The 14,570-nt window shown below is 31.3% G+C and overlaps 1 protein-coding gene across 1 annotated transcript; it reads left to right on the forward strand.

The window, feature by feature from the left end:
- Nucleotides 1-1,326: 1,326 nt before the first annotated feature.
- LOC111705622 (gamma-1-syntrophin) lies at nt 1,327-14,207 on the forward strand. The gene is made up of 20 exons (XM_023478222.1): nt 1,327-2,030; nt 3,022-3,087; nt 3,797-3,930; nt 5,271-5,387; nt 5,592-5,679; nt 6,181-6,257; nt 7,873-7,957; nt 8,518-8,579; nt 9,316-9,375; nt 9,515-9,585; nt 10,032-10,117; nt 10,284-10,393; nt 10,685-10,781; nt 11,524-11,643; nt 12,728-12,773; nt 12,893-12,961; nt 13,247-13,323; nt 13,492-13,551; nt 13,886-13,963; nt 14,017-14,207. Exons 2-20 carry the CDS (start codon nt 3,022-3,024, stop codon nt 14,056-14,058), a joined length of 1,545 nt encoding a protein of 514 aa, XP_023333990.1. The 5' UTR covers nt 1,327-2,030; the 3' UTR covers nt 14,059-14,207.
- Nucleotides 14,208-14,570: the final 363 nt, after the last annotated feature.

Consider the following 14,570-nt stretch of genomic DNA (forward strand, 5'->3'; position numbering starts at 1 on the left):
ACCCTGTAAAGGAACTGTGTACTACCCTGTGTTATAGGAACTGTGCACTACCCTGTGTAGGAACTGTGTTCTACCCTGTAAAGGAACTGTGTACTGCCCTGTAAAGGAAAAGTGTACTACCCTGTAAAGGAACTGTATACTACCCTGTAAAGGAACTGTGTACTACCCTGTAAAGGAAATGTGTACTACCCTGTAAAGGAACTGTGTACTACCCTGTAAAGGAAATGTGTACTGCCCTGTAAAGGAAATCTGTACTGCCCTGTAAAGGAACTGTGTACTGCCATGTAAAGGGACTGTGTACTGCCCTGTATAGGAATTCTGTACTGCCCTGTAAAGGAAATGTGTACTACCCAGGAAAGGAAATGTGTACTACCCTGTAAAGGAACTGTGTACTGGCCTGTAAAGAAACTGTGTACTACCCTGTAAAGGAACTGTTTACTTCCCTGTAAAGGAACTGTGTACTACCCTGTAAAGGAACTGTGTACTGCCCTGTAAGGGAAATGTGTACTTCCCTGTAAAAAAAACTGTGAACTACCCTGTTAAGGAACTGTGTACTGCTCTGTAAGGGAAATGTGTACTGCCTTGTAAAAGAACTGTGGACTACCCTGTAAAGGAACTGTGTACTACCTTGTGTAGGAACTGTGTACTACCCTGTAAAGGAACTGTGTACTGCTCTGTAAGGGAAATGTGCACTGCCCTGTAAAGGAACTGTGTACTGCCCTGTAAGGGAAATGTGTACTACCCTGTAAAGGAATGAATGCACACACTGCACGCAATGCCAGGATATAAAGCAATGCCCTGCCCTTGAGAAAAATTACCACCAATCTAGAATCCAGAGATAGATCTAAAATCAACGAATTGATCTGAAATCTATCAAAACATCTTAAATCTGGAAATCCGGAATCCGTGGATGAATCTGGAATTCGTAGATGAATCTGGTACACATCAATGAATCTGTAACCTATGAAGGATTTGAGTTTTTGACATAAACTCTGATTTTCTAATCCCTATACCTTTGCAACCGAAGACTCCATGCCTAAAGTCTGGAATTCGTTGATTGAACTTGTATCTATAGATAGATCTGGAATTCCAAAACAGATTTTGAATCGACATTGAATCGGCATAAAAACTCTTTTAAGTTATTAAGATGTCAGTATGGTAGATGTAGGCTATGAATAGATAACAAAATATGTATAATTTGCCCTATCTAAAATTCAATGAAGCAAGCTCAAGCTTGCATGATTAAACGCCACTAATAAATTTGCGGTACTTTATTACAGTTTAGATCCAAAATCCGTAATAATAAACATTTCCGTTAAATAATTATTAACTTATTTATTAAACTTATTTACGACATCATACATGTTATAGAATTCTCCTTACCGTGTCAGTTATGACGAAAAATGTTTTATTTACAGGATTAGTTACAATTTTAGCTGTAACTTTAAATGTTCATTGACGTTTTGGGATTTATTGGACACAGACAGACATACAAACAGACAAACAAAATATGAATTATAAATATATTGATAAGGGTAAGGATTTCTTTTTGTGAACTATCTCCAGAACAATGAAATACGTTCACAGAAATCATCCCACACTAACAGAGAACTTGTTTCTACTATAGCTAATAATACAACTATACATTTACGCTCAGACTTGTCATTCCACTGGTCCTGATCTATCTTTGAATCTATCATTTGTCCTATTGTTTTCAATATTTATTATTATTTATACACATTCTTAACATCTAGTAATATCAACTTCTATTGATTGGGTAGAAAATGTCAAAATCAGTTTGTTGTCAATGACATTTTTAAAAATTAAACTGAAGAAAAGGTTCATTTTTAGTTATAGAAACAAACGTTTTTTAATAGTCTTATGAATTTAAATTTAAATTTAATAAAATGCACAACTAGGTTATTTTATGACGATACGGCCTCGACCGGGGATCGATTTTGGAGGCAGTGTGGAGGACGGAGCACACAATACAACAAACTCTTCATAGAATCCAGAGAAACCAAACTTAGGTAGTTAAAATCTTTCAGTTAGCAACTAAACATGTTGAAAATAAAAAATATATTTAAGAACACGGTTTCTTGAATTTCATAATTTTACTCTACATCATACACTACTATTTAACAAAGCTACTTTTTATTACAAACCAACATTGACGGGATAATGGGCAACCGACACGATATGAAAAATTGTTTAAAACCTTCTTTTCAAATACAATAATAGCTAAGTTTCACATTTTCAGCAAAAACCCAACCTTTTTCTCCTGAAATTACTTATTCTGTGTTAACGGTATTATGTAAATATAAGTCAAAGGAATTGAGTTTTTGTCACAAACTCTGGTTTTCTTATACCTTTATCTTGCAGTTCAATGTCGGAGACCTTAGATATTTCAAACTATGAATTATTTTAGATTAAATAATGATAGTTTGAAATATTAAAGGTTAACACCATCAGGTTGCAAAGATATAAGATTAACTTAAATTTTTTTTAAGTTTTCTGACATGTTGATAACCTGAACGAATTGAAAAAAATCTATATGAATACGTTAAACATATTTTAATAAAAATTACAGATGATACCAAATTACCTTATTTTCACTTCTAACTCTTCATTAAATCGTTTTGTGTCGTAACCAAGATATGCTGGAGCCAAATATTTATAAATATTAGCGGGGATTTGAGCCAAAAGGAGATGATGAATAAAAATAAGAATTTAAGTAAAGTTCAACATGTTGTTCCATACCCCTTTCGAAATTCGAGATCAATTTCCTTACAAGTGTAACCTTATCCACCAATTATTCCCTAGTTAGTAGGTTGTTGTATTTTTTCCTTTGTGATTACATTATATATTGGTTTGATACCGTAGCTAAAAAGAAAATACAGAAAAACGTTCTGCAGGTCCGTTGGTTTTCACTGAACTTATCATATTTTCACTTACACGGTGTAGAATAGAATAAATATGTATTAATTGATCTAAAATGTATCTAAAATGTTTAATGCCTAGATGAAAATGGTTGGAGGAGATAGAAAGGACAGACATTCAAACCTAAGAAAGTTTCACTACGGTTTGGTAATATACTTTTATTGATTAGTTCATGGGGTTTGTTTTTGTCCTTTATAGGATCTACGATTTATATAGGTATTCTTTAAACCAATTTTTAGATAATGAAGGTATTTTAATTATCCTATAGGCAATGGATATCTTTACGATTTGGATATCCTTGTGAAAGATTTTTTACCACAACACCAAGCAAGCAAGAAAATGACAGGGATTTTTCTAATATTTCTACCATTGTTACTAAAAAAAAGTTTTATGAAGATTATTGTAAAATGAATCGTATTTTAAAAAAATGATAAAGAAAAACTAAATTTTAAAGTTATGACAAGAAACCTCCAAATTTGTAATTGAAATTTTCTATTGTGTAATTTCATTTTACTGATTGCTACTTTGATTAAAAACTACGTAAAAAAAGTGTTGGTAAAGCATACAAAAATGTTTTTTTTTCTAAAATAGATCGTTTAGCAATTTCAAAATGAATTTTGGATGGACATTGAACAATTTGAACAAATCCATTGGTAGTATTCTTAACATTTTTTATAATAATTCTTTAACATATTTATTTCTGGCAGGAACTGTAGAAAACTCATTCATTTCTCTGGCAGATTGCCACTGTTAGCATTTTTAAAGTTAGTTTCGAACAGTTTTCTAAAATACTAAGATCAAAAAAGAAATAGTATCGTTGTCAAAGTTCTCAAAGTTGAAAAACTTTTCCTTTAAGGTGAGTGTAAGTGATGGAAAGAGTAGACCTCTGCCAAGTAGATTAAAGTTATGCAGTGATTACCTGGTTCTACAGAGGGAGGAGTTCCATATTTGGGACGATGAGACGAGCTATCCTGTTGAATCCGGGCTCAGGTATTAACCTTCAAGCAACAATAATAAAACAAACTCGTATCCTCTTGTTTTTTTAACATTTGAAGTGGTTTAAGCGGGGTTGAAGTCAAAAATATCCACTTTCTCTCAGAAAGTATCGATTAAGCGCTTGATTCGTGAAAAACAGCTGAATAGTATTCTTGCGAATTTTCATTGGCAGAAAGCAGACATTTTTTCAATTACGAAAGGTCGGATTTTTGGCGAATTTCGAAAAGATTAAATTTAATCCGCAGACAAAAGATAAGGATAAAGGTTTCCTGGAGGTATCAACAATTGAACAGTTTCTTTCTTTGGGTTTAATATTAGACTTAACAAATCAAAACAATAAAAAAGGATTAAGAAATTTTTCTCCATCATTGTTTTTTTAATGTTAAGTAACCCTTTGTTTGAACTATAATGTATTATCCATTAACTAATGTTCTTGAGTTTGCTAACAACAAGCAAGCACGAGACTATCAACTGTCTTCCATCTAAAAGGGGTGTTCGCCCCCCCCCCCTTCACTTGACTCCAGCATGATCATGATTGTGGACCATCTTTTATTAAACTTTGACAATTAAGAAAAAAATACCAAAAATTTTCTTTGGCGCTTCGCGCATCAATTCTAATAGAATTTCTAACTATTTTCTGGTTTTTGACTTAAAGAATGTTAGTCATTTTTAATTTACCCTCTCAAAAAAACCTGTATATATGTTACTTCTCATGAGTATTACAATGACACTAAGAAAGACATGAAAAGACACTAGGAGAACAGACATTTTTTTTAATTTATTACCTCAAGTCATTCATTTTAAAGCTGTAGTAAGTATATCTTTTTTAAAGATAAGACCAAGCCATGGATATTATAAGAATTTGATATATTATTGACCACAGAGCCAATCCTTCAACAATTAAAAAATACTGTTTTTGTACTTCAAATCCTGAAAACAGGGGGGTTACCATCCACCCCCCCTCACAAAAGTGCTAGTTGCGCCACTGGTGTTTGGTAAGATACCTTTTTACTCTCGGTGATCCAAAGGTTGAAAGCTCTCATGCAAAAATCGATATTAATTTTGTCTCTTTCTCTTTCTTCTGAAACATTTAAATTTCAGAGTTTTAAAATTTGAATGTTTAGGGCTGAAATAGATATAAGTAACTTATTTGTATTGATTTAAAATCAAACGCCAAGTCGATGAAAATTGATACAACTATATCTCAGTCTGGATCTATGTGTGCGCCCGGCTTTAGATCGCTATTAATGTAAATGTTGCCTGATATTTCTTTTTCCCCAACACTCCCTTTAAATATAACTCTTGTAAACATTGATTTATAAATATTGAACCAGGGAAATTGTTCTACAGAGATCTAAAGATGGAAACCTCGGGATATCTATTAAAGGAGGATTAGAGCACAATCTACCAATCCTTATATCTAGAGTTTCAAGCACAGAAGAATCAGCCAGGTTCAAACTTTATTCTAAATTATTAAAAAAAATAAATAGATAATAAATATTAACCATAGAAAAACTGTCAAAACTGTAGTGGATAATATTATCAAACAATAACAAGTTCCAAAGAAAGAAATATAATAAATTGGGACTTTTCTTTTATTCTTCTTTTATCTCGAGATAAATATTTTTTTGTCTATAATATATTATTCAATGTAGAGATATATATATCGGGGATGCTATTGTAAAAGTTAATGAGACTAGTCTCTCTAATATGACTCATCAGGATGCTCTTACAATTCTCCAGGTAGGAAATTAACTTTCGTCTAAAACTTTAGACAAATAAAGTACCAGTTTACGAGGCCTAGCCAAAGTTCTAAAATACTCGTTTAAAATCAGCTAGAATAAATTCCGATGTTCATCAAAAACTAAAACATTGCTATTGGTTTGAATTTTTTTTCGCTGCAGTGTAATATGATATGTGCATTAAGAAGCTTATTTTCAGCTTAGAACATAAATAAGAAAATGCTAAACTCTTCTAACATACACTACACATATATGTGTATGCATAAAAAATGTTCATAATTATATTCCATCTTATTAACTTTTAGTTAAACAATATTTGGTGTTTCATTTTATTAATATATTGTACTTTATCGTATAACGAATATCAATATTAGGAGAAATTATGTCATAGACAAACAAACATTAAACCCATTAAATATTTTTATATCATTTATGTTTAACCCTAGATTTAATGATTAAAATCATTGGTTTATTAATAATGTAAATAATGAAAATATTTCAGGATGCAGGAAATACTGTTAGATTAACACTCAAACATTACAAAGCAACAACTCCCTTTCTTCTTAAGCAGTTTGGAAGGTATACTTAATTTTCCCCGAATTTCACTCCAAATATGTTTAGTAAATATCCAAACTTGGTATTCTGCTTTAAACATGTTTTGCATGTATCCACACCATGGTATTCTGCTTTTAAACATGTTTTGTATGTATCCACACCATGGTATACTGCTTTAAACATGTTTTGTATGTATCCACACCATAGTATACTGCTTTAAACATGTTTTTTATGTATCCTCACCATGGTATACTGCTTTAAACATGTTTTGTATGTATCCACGCCATGGTATTCTGCTTTAAACATGTTTTGTATGAATCCACACCATGGTATACTGCTTTAAACATGTTTTGTATGTATTCACACCATAGTATTCTGCTTTAAACATGTTTTGTATGAATCCACACCATGGTATACTGTTTTAAACATGTTTTGTATGTATCCACACCACGGTATTCTGCTTTAAACATGTTTTGTATGTATACACACCATGGTATTCTGCTTTAAATATGTTTTGTAGGTATCCACACCATGGTATTCTGCTTTAAACATGTTTTGTATGTATCCACACCATGGTATACTGCTTTAAACATGTTTTGTATGTATCAACACCATAGTATTCTGCTTTTAACACATGTTTTGTATGTATCCACACCATGGTATTCTGCTTTAAACATGTTTTGTATGAATCCACACCATGGTATTCTGCTTTAAACATGTTTTGTATGAATCCACACCATGGTATTCTGCTTAAAACACATGTTTTGTATCTATCCACACCATAGTATACTGCTTTAAACATGTTTTGTATGAATCCACACCATGGTATACTGCTTTAAACACATGTTTTGTATGTATCCAGACCATGGTATACTGCTTTAAACATGTTTTGTATGTATCCACACCATGGTATACTGCTTTAAACATGTTTTGTATGTATCCACACAATGGTATATTGCTTTAAATATGTTTTGTATGTATCCACACCTCAGTATTCTGCTTTAAACATGATTTGTATGTATACACACCATAGTATTCTGCTTTAAACATGTTTTGTATGCATACACACCATAGTATTCTGCTTTAAACATGTTTTGTATGAATACACACCATGGTATACTGCTTTAAACACATGTTTTGTATGTATCCAGACCATGGTATACTGCTTTAAACATGTTTTGTATGAATCCACACCATGGTATTCTGCTTTAAACATGTTTTGTATGTATACACACCATAGTATACTGCTTTGAATCCGCACCATGGTATACTGCTTTAAGCATGTTTTTATAAATATCCAAAATATGGTATCGCGATTAAAATATGATTTTTAAATGTCTAAACTATGGTTTTTCCTATTTCCGTGCTTTATTATGAATTCAGAGCATTATGTTCCATTCTCCTCGTTCCAAAATTCAAAAAAGCGTTTTATTTACATCTAAAACTCTTTATGGAATCTGATTTTAGAAAAGAATTGTTTTCTTTGTTTGAAAAAAGTTTCAGTCGAGACATTCTCTGAAAAAAAATAATCTCATCTTAGTACACTTGCATTTTTTTTTTCTTTGGTTTTAGTTATTTTTATTTAATTTATATCTTTATGTAAAAAATGATTAAATGTTAAAATGTTTAATGTGTTCAGGTTTATACCGGAGTACGATGAGTCCAACCCGATCTGCCTGGAACAGGATCTACCTGGAGCTTCAGCTGGAGGACACCATTCTCAGGTTAGAAAAAGAAAATTTAATGAAGCGCAAAAATCTCCGAGAGCATTGATTTATATTGCAAAATTTATAATAAAATATTGTATTTTAGTTGTAATTGAAGAAAGAAATCATTTGTTGAAAACAAAACAACATTTTGAAGTCAATTTTTCTCAGAGGCGTATTCAGGGGGGCTATGTGGGCTCAGTTCCCCCTGGAAAGTGAAGGCTTTGATTTTCAGGGGGGTTTTAGCCCCCAACGGGGGCTGAGCCTAAAATAGCACAGCCCCTTGACTGAGCACCCCCCCCCCCCTACACCGGCCCCCTCTAGTATTTGTTTTTTGTTTGATGTTTATGGATCTTGTTATTATATGTATGTTTTATGATATTGTTTAATTTTAAAAATTTAGCTCTTCCGGCACATTATAAAGCCCCCCCCCTAGATTAAATCCTGAATACGCCTCTGATTTTTTTTCTTTTTGCAAATCAATAGTTTCAAAAGTCAAAGTAGTTGCACAGAATTCTAATTTAAAAAAACTTTAATAGAAACTCTTTCATTCTTAAGAGGAGCATTCTTTCTTTTAGATTCCTGAGTCCCCTTGTTCTGTGAGTTCGGATAGCTCTGGAACCTGGATTGGAATCTCAAGGTTGTTAGAATTCAAAATTATAGCATGTAAAATTATACCAATGTAAATTGTCCAAACTGGCAAAAAAAGGTTTTACTCTGACAGGTAGAAAAACTCGGGTTTGGAAATTGATTTCGATATATTTTATATCCTCTTCAGTCCTACAGAAAATGACCAAAATTATTACAAATTAAAAATAAAGATAATGTAACGAATAGCTTTCTTGAAATTTATAAAAAAAAGTAAGCAAATGAGGGGAGGGGGGGGTTTTTGAAGTGGAATAAAAGAATGAAAAGCGTAAGAATTATGGTCAACCTTAAAGAATGGTGGTATTGTCAAAACTGTAAGAAATGATCATTGAACTAAGGGTTGGGGGTGTGGGAAAGGGGTTAGGAGAATAGGTTGACCGACACAGATATGAAAATACGAGTTTTGAGTTTGTGGGGGAGGGGGCAATATATGTTTATTTTTTTAAAAATTAAAAAATTATATTTCTCTAAAAAAATGTGACTCATCGATGTTATTAAACTTTACTTGTAAACCTGTGGCCTAGACTATTTTCCTAAAAAAAAATGCTGGTTTCGTTCTTTATATTTTCCCCTACATAGCAGAGATTACAAGGTTTAATCTGATTTACCGACAAAACATTAATTAACTTAAATACATAAATTCTACCACATTACAAAAAGATCGCAAAAATGTTATTCGTCTCTCAATTAATGCCGTAATATTACTAATGATTATATATTTATTGCAGAGTAAAGAAGAACTGGACGGACGTTGTAAAAGTCCCTCTGCTAATGGCATACACAACAAGGTTGGAGAAATTTAAACAATTTCAAATATCAATTGCCGGTGCTATCAGGGGGGTTCTGTTGTAATTTGTCCCTTTGGATCCAACAAAATTGTAAAATATTTCAGGCCAGGCCAGGAATATAAAATAAAGAATATTTCAGATATATTTTCGGAACAGACAAACTACGTCCGAGTTCTTTCGAAGTTCGTGGGATGGATGGATCTAGTACAGGTAATTATAGTTCGTGGGATGGATGGATCTAGTACAGGTAATATAGTTCGTGGGATGGATGGATCTAGTACAGGTAATTTCATATTTCTGATTTTTCGGTCTAACGGTCTGAGAAATAAGTAGTTTTAACATTTTAATTGAACAATTTAAGAAAGTTACTGAAAAAGGCAAACTTATCAAGCTCTTTTTTAATACTTCATATTGAAGGCAGTTTCGTCAAACTTTAACTTTTTGTTTTTGAGAGCATGTGTTTTTAAGACATTGGGCTTTCTTGTAGGTTATTCTAAAACTGCTATGTGAACTTGCCTTAATCAGATTGATCATACAGAACATCATTTTAATGGTCAGAATAAGACTCAAAATGATCATGAATCACTATTCTTCTTAATCTAAATTGATCTAATTCCAAATGATTATCAATAATAAATCTAATATTTGGTGTCCAGGAGTTGTTCACAATACAGATCCATCTTTACTGACTCAATGGTTGAAACTGATTGGTGATTATATCTCTCTTCTCAACTCCTATCAGGTCAACCCAAAGGAATCAATTAATTTTTTTGTGACAACCACCTTCAAAATCAATTAAATTCGGTTGCTGATTTTCAATTAATGAAATTTTTGTCATAAAAATACATAAAATAACTAGAGCACAAGTATACGGTTAAAAAATAAAGAAATTAAATTTTGTTTTCTAGGCAACAAAACTAAATCGGAGTTTCCCAGTAGAAAATCAGATCTCCTATATGACCTGGGTAGCGGAGGGAATACTTTCAAAAGACCAAGCGTGGCAAAATTGGAAACCAAGGTGAAAGGAATTGAGTTTTTGCCACAAACTCAAATCTTCTAATCCCAATATCTTTGTAACCTGATGGTGCAAACCTTAGATTATTTTATTTATTAGTAATAATAGTTTGAAATATCTAAGGTCTACGACATTGGGTTACAAAGATATAAAGATTAGAAAATCAGAGTTTGTGGCAAAAACTCAACTCCTTTAAATTATCATTTTTTTCTCCATGTTTCCAACTCCTATTATGAAATTTGGAATGATTATTATTAAGTCTTAACCTGTTGAAAAAGTTATTTTACTATTAAGGTTTTTAGTTCTGAAAGGTTCCGAGATATTTGTATTTGAGAAAGGACCTCTAACACCTGAAGAATGGTCGCAAGGACCTCCACCCATAAAGTACAAGGTAAAAAAACAACAATTTACTATGCTGCCTGTGGATCTTTTGTTTGAAATGTCACTAATCTACAACGCATGAAATCGACTTTTAATTTGAAGGGATTAAGTGCTCAATCTGCGAGAAAAAAAACTGTTTCTTATTTTCGCGATATTCATCGACCTTTAGAGATAATACCCAAAAGAAATTAATAGATTCTTTACATAGAAAAACTTTTTGCAAAAATGGAAGGTAAAGGAATTGAGTTTTTGTCACAAACTCTGATTTGCTTATCCCTATATCTTTGCATTTCAATGTCGGAGACCTTAGATATTTCAAACTATGAATTATTTTAGATCAAATAATGATATTTTGAAATATCAAAGGTTAACACCATCAGGTTGCAAAGATATAGCGATTTGAAAATCAGAATTTGTGGCTAAAAGTCAATTCCTTTAGATCTTTTGTGTCGTCGCACCACCAGCAATACGGATTTGATATTTCTCAAGGGATTAACGATATAAAACTTTACACCTCTTTTCATTCAGTGTACATGTTTATTGTACCGTACGTCAATAACATTTCTTCTCAAATATTTGGATTAAAAAGTAGAGTTTTGTTGATCGTTGATTGTGCATTCTTAGAGAGCCACACTTTAAACAATGTTGAAAATTCTTTTAAACCACATATAATATTTACCAGGTTGCCAACTTTAAAGAGGAAATTCACGATTTTGCTCGAAAGTAAAAATGAATAATCTGTGTGGGTTTAGGTGTTTGAGGCAATGTTCCGTGTGATAAAGGAGAGTGAGTATGTTGATGAGAGGCAACACTGTTTTCTTATTCAAACATTTGGACAACAATCCCACTATCTTAGTGTAGAAACCAGACAGGTCAAATATTTATTAAAGGGAGGGTTTAACATCTTCCATCGGGGGGTACGTAAATGAAGAATAATAATAGAATATTAGTTGATCTCTATCTTAATTTCTGTCCAATTATATTTCTTTGCTAATCCTTAAATCTTTCCCACGTACCTGGGACTCCAATTTGATAAAAAGCGAGAAGCAGTTGAACAACGTGACGTGGTTGAACCACCTCTTTTGTGCGCCGGTTCAAGTTAGAGAGAAGTAGTTTAACTACGTCTACGCGGTTCAACTATTTCTCGCTATTCACATCTCAATCTTCAAACTCTCCAGTTGTAAATATATAAAGATAAGAAATAAAAGTTCGAGTTAGTTCCTTTATCTCATCAAAATACATGTATACAGGGTGAGTCAAAAAAAATGTGTTAGCCACGCCTAGTGCAAAACTGTACCTTTTTTGTGCAACTCTCCTGTATGGTGTTTTTTTCAATATTTTTTTGAAAATTTAGAATTTTTTTTTGGTATTCCATTGGTCCCAAAAAAATCAGCGAAACTTTTTTTTCTCTTCAAAATCAAATGTTAAGAAAAGCAAAAATGTGTATATAAATTATTTCAATCGAAATCGAAATCACAGAAAATTCGCAAACTTGTAATGAGAAAATTTTCATTTTTCTATCCTAATTTTTAAGGAAAAGTTGTTTTTCAATGGCTCTTCAGGTTTCAACTTTAGAATATACCAAAAAGAAAAGAACTAGAGAATTTAAATAACTTTTCCTTCAACAAAATTAGACAAGAACTGAAAATTGCGAATTTTCTTGTTACAATATTGCAAATTTTCTGTGATTCTGTGATACAATCTTTATAAAATTTTAGATTTTTACAGAAATAATTTTTATGCACATTTTTGTTTTTCTATACTTTAGATTTGATAGAAAAAAAAGTTCGCGGTTTTTTTGAGCCATTGGAATACCAAAAAAAAATTAAAAATGGTACAATTTTGCACCAGGCGCCGCTAAACACACTTTTTTTGCTCACCCTGTACATATCCCAACTCCCCTGCTAACTTTTTCTTCTTCTTTCAATGAAAAAATACATTTAAAATTATGTTCAGGAATTACTTCGACTAGAATCGGCCTGGCATAGAGCAGTTTGTCTAGGAAAAATTTAATAACATTCTATAAAGTGAAAAGTTCTTTTCATTCCAACTTTTAAAAATACATTTACATACAACCAAACAGATTTTCTTTGCGAAACTGAAAATTATTGAATTTTGCAGCAATTTCTCAACTTGGAGCTAAAACCTTTCATGTTGTTTATAAAAACAAACCCTCAGCTCTTTCCTTGGGTAAGTTTGTAGATATTTAATAGATTAAATTCAAAATATTTTAAACCTATATTGACATTAACAAAATCATTTCCCAGCTATACATTTATAGAAATATCAATATCACTTTCATTTTTTTTCGAGTTGAATTTTAAAGTGAAAAGTTTTAAAACATAAAGATGTGTCAAAATAAAAATAAAAGTTATTATCGAAGAATTGGTTCAAACAAAAAATAAACGCAATTATAACAAAAACAAATACTGATCACGCAAAAGGCACTTTATATGTATGTATCTTTTTTCATAGATTGGGAAGAAGGTTTTGTTTTGAAAGGATTTCATTCAGCTACTCCTGAATGGAGTTTTCAGTTCTCACAACTGAAGGTATGTCTATGATTTGATTTTAACATCTTCATACTCATATACTTAATGTGAGTATTACATATTTCTTGTAATTACCACCACATATGTTTCCCTCTTTTACAATATAAACAGTTTCAGGTTTGTATTTTTATATCTATTGATTAATAAACATAAGTTTTTATTATCAAGGGATCTTCAGACGACGGGAATGCTACCTTAAAACTTCATTTTCACCGTCAAATGTCTAAGGTATATGAATTCTTTTACATATTTTATAAAGTGTTGAAACTGGATATATAAAGATATATTTTTTAAAGAAATATTAGTATTTTTTAAAATATTTTTTTTAATCTTCAAAAGAGTCTGTATTTGAAAGGAGATTAAAAAAGGAATTGAAAAACACGCAAAATCTTTTTGTAAAAAAAAATGATTTAATTTTGTCAAAATTGGAAAAAGAGAACATTTTTTGATTAAGAGTATTCTGTAAAAAAGTTCGACATGTTTAATCTTTACAACAACTTTAGAATATAGAAGATTTTAAAACTGCAGTAAACTATAACATAATTTTTTTATCGGTTTTTAGGATGCGGTAACTGAGGAGGTTATTTGTCCAAAACTCCAGGAATTACTTTTCTTTATGCATTCTTTTCTTACTGCAAAGGTAATCAAATTTAAATATTTATCAGTTCATAATCTAAATTTAATCCTTTTTAGGTTGCTTCTTTGGACCCTGCCTTTCTTCCAAACCGTCACTAAGTACATACCACCATTCCTATATTCGGCTCCATTGTTATCTTACTCCTCTATTTGCTATGGATTTTTTAAATTTTAGATTTTTAGTTTTGCTATATTATACACAAGATATTGTTGATCAACTAATGATAATTTATAGAAATTGCTTTAATCTAATAGCATATGATTCTGCGCAATGAGCATGCAGTGTGCACCTGCACGTACCAACAAATTAAGCTTAAAGATATTCAAGAAAAATCAAAAAGTGTCTAAATGTTAAAATATATTTTCGTAAAAGAAAAAGTTAAAGAAGGAAACTGATTCCATGTTTTTTTTTAAAATAAATTAAGTGGTTTTTCTAAATCCTGAATATTTTTAACAATGCCTAGGATACTTTAAAATATTTTTTTTTCTTCGTTTTTTTAACTCCAGTACAGTGTACTTATTCTTGTTTTTAATTTCTGGTTTTTTATCAATATCAATATTTAATCTTTTTAAAATATGAATCGGCTTTTTAATTTCTATGTTCATAATTT

The sequence above is a fragment of the Eurytemora carolleeae genome, unplaced genomic scaffold (assembly GCF_000591075.1).
Source record: "Eurytemora carolleeae unplaced genomic scaffold, Eaff_2.0 scaffold291, whole genome shotgun sequence".
Lineage (NCBI taxonomy): Eukaryota > Metazoa > Arthropoda > Copepoda > Calanoida > Temoridae > Eurytemora > Eurytemora carolleeae.